The sequence below is a fragment of the Henckelia pumila genome, chromosome 3 (genome assembly GCF_033568475.1).
Source record: "Henckelia pumila isolate YLH828 chromosome 3, ASM3356847v2, whole genome shotgun sequence".
NCBI classification, from domain to species: Eukaryota; Viridiplantae; Streptophyta; class Magnoliopsida; order Lamiales; family Gesneriaceae; genus Henckelia; species Henckelia pumila.
Window position 1 is genome coordinate 134,659,372 of NC_133122.1, and position 7,250 is coordinate 134,666,621.

General features: G+C 33.6%; 1 protein-coding gene across 1 annotated transcript; it reads right to left on the minus strand.

Annotated features, from left to right (window-relative positions):
* Positions 1-5,950: 5,950 nt before the first annotated feature.
* Positions 5,951-6,899, minus strand: LOC140889542 (uncharacterized). The gene is made up of 3 exons (XM_073297257.1): positions 6,836-6,899; positions 6,198-6,679; positions 5,951-6,148 (listed from the first exon to the last, which is right to left on the minus strand). Exons 1-3 carry the CDS (start codon positions 6,897-6,899, stop codon positions 5,951-5,953), a joined length of 744 nt encoding a protein of 247 aa, XP_073153358.1.
* Between the last annotated feature and the right edge of the window lie 351 nt (positions 6,900-7,250).

Below are 7,250 nucleotides of genomic sequence, written 5' to 3' on the forward strand. Positions count from 1 at the left end.
ATAAATCATTTAAAATTTTGTGATTGAGCTAATGGAATATTGGACCTTACACCAGATCTTAACGAGCAATACTTTCTCTGCTGATGACAGGGCAGGAGATTAAGAAATGATAAGATTGATCTTGAAAGGATATAAGACAGAACCAATAGTAAGGCACCCCCCTGCTTGGACTCTTGGGCTAAACAACCCGACCTATTTATGATGCCACAAGTATAAGAAAAAAAAATATGTTTCTTGGCTAATAACTATAATTTTTTGCCAAATGATAAGTTCTTGATCCAAACATCTTATTATAACATTTTATTTCACTAACATATCCTTACATTTTTCATAATCCCCGCATGGCCATATCTTCTACACATTAAATATTAAATATTATTTAAACAATTTTCCAAATAATATCAAATTCTCTAAATTAAAATGTACAATAGTTTTATTCGTTCAATGTAGGTTTATTCTTAAATATTTTGTATATGTATAATATTTACATTACCTAATAGCATTATTTTTAAAACCTAATGGGGGGGATTTAGGTTCTATTGGCAACTTTAGCAATTTAAAGCGATTATGCAAATACGCAAGCAGAAGACTTAAATCAATAAATAATAAATGCGGTAAATAGATGCGTAATGTAAATAAAGCAGTAAAAGGGATAAGAGATGTTTATGGAAGTTCGACGATAAATAGTCTACGTCTCCTCTTCTTGGTTAAGATCGATTAACCAAGGATCCACTAGAACTTCGAGCGTCTTGGCCTTGATGGCTCCAAGGATAGCAGAACAACTCAACACGATCACCGCGCCAATACAACTCGATACACTTGGCCTGAAGGACTCCAATGATAGCCTCAACAATCGAACAATAAACTTGGTTTCACACTCAAGTGTTTACAACGATAGCACAACACACTTGGCTTCACACTCAAATGTTTACAAAGATCGCACAACAAACTCACAAATGATTTTTACAAAGAACTCTCGATTTTTTAGCGAATATATCGAATAACTCTTTGATAGAACACTTTGAATGAGAGGAGATGCTTGCAAGACCGCCGTTGCAGATCAGAACTTCCGATCCATGATCGGTGCTTCCGATCGCCTCACTTCGTTGTTTCCATTCTGCTTCCGATCAATAAAAAATGCACGTTAAATAGATCGGAGCTTCCGATCGTCCCTTAGCTTTCGAAGGTGCTTCTGATCCTGATTGGAGGTTCCGATCTCCAATCGAAGCTTCTGATCCCGTAGCAGTATAATTCTTTGAAATTTGTTTTTGAACTTCAATACAACTTGTCTGCAATATGATCTTTGATAGATTGAGCCTCAATTCAACTTGAAAATTTTAACTCTGTAATATGCTCACTATAAACATTAGTAACGTGTTTTTAACCTAATTTTGTTAATCCTCAAAACATAGAGAAATGAGACTTGTTAAAGCATTAAAAACATTAATCTAGCAATCCGAGATTTATATGCGTTTAAGGCGTAACAATTATATATATATATGTATGAATAATATTGACAATAAATAAATATTATAATATTAAACATATCAACATTTTTAAATTTTTTAAATTATTTGAATTATCCAAATATTTTTAACAACTAATTTTTAAAATAATTCATGTCAGCTTATACTTTATTAAAACTGTTTATAAGTTATAGAGCTAATAAGCTATATATATTTTTAATACTAAAAATTAGGCATGTGTGTTGCACATGGAAAACATATGTTGGAGCAATTAAAAATCGAAACAAAATTAACACAAAACTTGTATAAGATGATCTTATGAGTCAATTTTGTGAGATGAAATTCTTGTTTGAGAAACAAAAAAAATTTATTAATTTTTATGTCAAAAGTAATATTTTTATTTGAAAATCTGAGCAAAGTTGACTCGTCTCAAATATTTCCAGAAAAAGGCATATTGACATCAGATATCACTTTATCGAGATCATGTTATAAAGAATGACATTCGGCTTGAATATATTTCAACTGATCAACAAGTGTCAAAAATCTTCACTAAGCCACTTCCCGATGCTAAGTTTTCATATGTATTGCTTTAACTGATTTAAATTGATTACTCATTGACAAGCGGTGGAAAATGGAACCGATAAGACAATTGTTAGCCTAATTTTTTAAAATCCAGCTAGTACATCTCGGTCTTAAACTCAAGCTGGTATAACTCGGTTTTGAACTCAAGATGATACAATTCAATTTTGAAATCAAGTTGCTACATCTCAACTTTTCAAAACTTAGTCTGATCTTATCAAGGTTTTAAAACGCGTGAAGCGTGGAAGCCGACTTCATTTTTTCAAGCTTAAGTGGGATTGATATGAGCTTAAGAGTAAAAAAAAAAAAATTAATTCATACTATGTTCTAGTTATCTCAAACAAATTAACGAAGTAAATAATGTATAAATATAATAAGTTCAAGTGTAATGCATTAATTTTTTGTAAGATTCTAATTAAAATTATTTAATCATTCATTCAATTGCCCATGTCATCAAACACAAACTAAAATAACTCGTCTACTTTTAAAAATTGACTTTAATACCCTTCAATATGTACTACATTTTCATCATCGCTGCACTTAACCATTCAAGATTGTACATTTCTAGTATTGCTAACGTCACTTACTAATAAAATCGCTAATTTGTGCTCATTTTTCATCATATTAATCAATTTTGGCTTTTAGAAAAATCACATATGTAGTGGGACAACCCGAAATCACTAACTAATAAAAGCTTAACCATGCAATTAACATAAGAACAATAATAAAGAGAAACAACCGCGGAAATCAAAATCATTAAAATCCAAATACAATCGGCAGAACAACCGGTTTCCCAAATAATTAGAATATTTTACAACAACATCAAACTATAACAGTTCTAAAGATCAAAAAATACAACCTGATACAGGATCTGGAACTGCCACGGAACAAATGTAGCTCACCGACAGCTACATCCTGGTTCGTTCAATCTAAGCCTTGTTTCATCGAATAGGGTGTCCAAAACAAAAAAAAAACTATGGACGTGAGAATAACACGCCCAGTACGGAAATACGAATATACAAATACCATGCATGCATGACCGCTTAATTCGGTATTAAAAATAATTACTGGCAAGCGTACCAGGTCAACTTATAGTATCTATCCCACAGGGACTGTATATGTATGAATACCAAAATATGATTATTTCCACTTAATCTAGACTAATCAATAAAAGCGATGAATTTTCAGATTTTAACTAAGAAATTAAATTGCAAATAAAATTCAATTGAAAACGCAGCAGAAATTTTGGATTAAATTCAATATGGAAAAAGCTCGATCAAGGACACACGTAGGTACCAGACAAATTATGTAACATGTAGTTGATTTAGGACTCAGATCTAATATTAAATTACGGGAATTATCCAAATTTGTTCAAAGGTTTATTTCTAGAACAATCATACCTATTCAAATATTGACGGATTATTATTTTTTAATTCTAATCAAATTTAAATGCATGGAAAACTGTGAGAATTTAGTTTACACCTAAACCGCACACTGAAACGGAATTCTATTTCTAGTCGGTTTTACCATGTGTTGATTATCAAAGTGATCGAAATCAATTCCTCCTCTGTCGACTTGGAATCTATTAACATGCAAGCAAACAGTTGATCAGGCTATTCACAAGACAAATATAAATCTAACAACCAATAAAATAAAATCAAGTCTGAAAAATCTCAAATAAATATCCACATTTTTTACATAAATTTGTCCGGCCCAATCGCGTGGCCTTGATCGAAAAGAAAGAAAACTACTCAAAGTTTAACATGATTCATAAACAAAAAGTTTTTTTATCCAAAACATCAATCAAAAATAAAAAATAAAAGAAAAGAATAGTAGAATGAAAGATGATGTTTGGCCGCCTCTTGATTCTTCAATATGCATCCGGAACCCTTAATCTGATGCTAAAAATCTATTTATATGCCCAAATATTCAAAAAATTGAATCCTACTTGGCCAAGGAATTTTCAAAAATAAAACTCTGCCCGTCATTCTCGCTCGAGCGGACACAAGGTGCGCTCGAGCGAGCACACTACTGCTCCGAAAAATTATCTTTGTCGTCTTTCTCGCTCGAGCAGACACAGGGTGCCCTCGAGGGAGCAGTTTTCTGTCCCAATTCTGAAAATTTTGCGATATGCACGGACCCCGTTCCAGGTCAGTTCCTGGGTCCGTTTATGTGTTTTTTCCAGCGCAATTTTCTTGAAAAAAATCATAATTTGAGTTCTAGTCGTTGGATCAAGCTGAAATTTGGAAAGAGGATTTAAAACATCTTGAAATTTAATTTGAACAGTGAAGATTGGATTTGGATCTCTCTATCATTAAAAATAAAATTTTTACCATTGCTACTCCGTAATTCATTCATGCGGCTCTTCTCTTGCTCCAAATTCTTGATTTTTTCGTAAATTCATACATAAATAAACCCGAAGAGTGAAATGCACATGAATGAGATAAATTATAAATAAAACACATAAAAACACACATGAAACCAAATGAATACATGACAAATAAACCTAAAAACAACACCAAAATATGCACACACAATGCACTTATCAACACTCCCGTACTTAAATCTTGCTCGCCCTCGAGCAATACATATGGTAAACAAACACACAACAAAAACAAAGTAGTAAAAATTTATGGGAACTAGCCTCCGAGAAGTCACATGCACCAGAAACAATCTCACGTGCTCTCGATTTTCTATAATACACCATCGGTTTAGCGTGAACATGTGTGTGTGCCATGTTATTACAGTTACATGCAACTTAACAAGAATATTTTTCACGAGTGCTTGGCGACCTATGACATATCAGTGTAAATTTCACAATCAAAGTGTCCCTTCCTCTCAACAACCTGTAACATGAAAACACCTCCCTTGAAATAAATTACGCACCTCCGGATTTTACATTTGATTTTTCTTAAGCCCCAATAATTACCCGCAAACTTAGCTATAAATAGGATAGGATTCGAATTTCAATCCACTCGTCTACAGCCCGGATGTAGCCACAATCCCATGAAACCCGCAAACTTAGCCATGGAAAAATGATTAGGATTTCAATCATTTTCCAAGCCCGGATGGAATTGTTATTTTAAAATATTTAAATTTTTAACACCATGGAATCCGCATACTTAGCCAACAAAGTAATTAGGATTTCAAGTAATTGTTCATGACCCGGATGGAGTTTAATTTGTTTTCACAAATTCATATCAATTAAAAATTTACAAAAAATTTGGTGCGCCCAAGATCATAAGTGTAATGTCAGAAATCATTGAAATTCAAAGGACAAAATCAAGATCACTAAACACCTAATATCGTGCAATGGTCAAATAAACACAAACATCATCAATGATATCGCTACACTTCACTGGTCTAACATGCGTGCTTAATAACATTCACTAGTAACCTCCGGTTTCTCATGTCTAATCAATAGCAAAAATTTTCACAAAAATAAAAAAAAAATTTCAACTTCATCATCATTGACTACCATTCCTCATCCTCATCCTACTTATGCACACATGCAAAACAACAACAAAAACTATATGCAAACAAACACAAAACATTATGAATGCAACACAAACACAACAAACACTGAAATAATCTAGTATACTCCAAATACTTTAGAAACAATGAACAAAATGCAAAACGAACAAATGCAAAGACAAACATAAACACAACAAAAACAAAAATAACACTTCCCTGGTTATAAATTCGTCTGCTTTCTTCTCGACTAGGACGGTAGCAGCAGACTGGGTATAGCAGAAGGCATGGAAAACTGCCATGGGAAAGAAACAAAAATCAAATAAAAGAAGAAAAAACCAAAAATAAAATAAAGAACAAGGAAAAAACAGTAGGTTGCCTCCCAGTCAGCGCTAAATTTATAGTCTATAGCCCGACTATATTTCTTTGTAGTTTCATGGCGGATCATCCACTGTCGTGGTTGTATGTCTGGCTTTATCATGGCTCCCTCCAACTCCTTTAACATGCGATTTTTTATCTTGTGGCTGCAAAACGACATCATTATTGTCATTTCCCTGCAAAAATTCTTCCACACAAACATTAACAACATCAATCGCAAAGAAAGATTTTCCAATTGGATTATCTCTAACCGACTGCAGCATATTAAAAACCACTTGCTCATCATTCATTCGCAACACTAACTCCCCTTTTTCCCACATCAATTAAGGCCCTACTAGTAGCAAGAAACAGACGAACTAAAATCATAGGAACCTCATAATTCTCATCCATATCCAGAACGAAAAAATCAATAGGATAAATAAACTTGTCTATCTTGACTATTACATTCTCCACTATCCCCCTTGGATATTTGATTGATCTATCAGCAAATTTAAGAGAGATAGAAGTAGGTTCAATATTTCCTATTCCTAATTTCCGAGCAAGGGAATAAGGCATCAAATTTATGCTCGATCCTAAATCACACAAAACATTATTAAATGATAAACTTCCAATATGACAAGGTATGGAGAAACTCCCTGGATGTTGAGATTTTGTTGGAAGCTTATTCTGCAGCACCACAAAGCATTCCTCATTAATTGTGACTTGTGTTATATCATTCAACTTCTTCTTGTTTTTCCGCAAGTCCTTCAGAAATTTTTCATAGTTAGGCATTTGAGCTAATGCATCTGCAAAAGGTATGTTAATATGTAGTTTCTTGAAAATTTCAAGAAACTTTTTAAATTGAAAATAAAACATTAACTGCTTAGATCTATGGGGGAAAGGTAAAGTAGAAATATTAACATCAGCATTAACTTCAAATTTTGAAGTTTTACCTTTCTTACCTGCCGTGGAGGAATTTTCAGCACGCGTATCCTCCTTTACTTCTAAACTTTTTGGCCCTTCCATAATCGTCTCTTCATCCCTCTGCTACTTAGGTTTTTCAGATTCTGCTTGAGTCACTACCATGATCGCATTCATGCCTCTGGGATTTGGTTCAGTGTTACTCGGCAAAGCTCCAGTAGGACGAGTAGACAGTTGGGTTGCTATCTGAGCCATCTGAGTCTCCAACTTCTGCAGCATAGCTTCCTGATTCTGTAGGCGATCTTCTATACCATCCACGTACTTCATCATTATCTCCTCAAAGCTCGGCTTCTGCACCTCTTTCTTACGTTGACTCTGCCAGTTCTGAATGTAGGTGTTGTTGTATGATTTGTATGGCTACCTTGTTTTCCTGCAAAATTAGCAGGTTCAACTTCA

Excerpts from the sequence above, each read along its gene's own strand:
- LOC140889542 (XM_073297257.1), bottom strand. The coding sequence starts at position 6,899 with ATGGAAGGGCCAAAAAGTTTAGAAGTAAAGGAGGATACGCGTGCTGAA. Across the intron at positions 6,680-6,835 it reads TGAAAATTCCTCCACGGCAG|ATGCATTAGCTCAAATGCCT; the intron begins GTAAGAAAGGTA and ends TACCTTTTGCAG. Across the intron at positions 6,149-6,197 it reads TTGATGTGGGAAAAAGGGGA|TCGGTTAGAGATAATCCAAT; the intron begins GTTAGTGTTGCG and ends AATATGCTGCAG.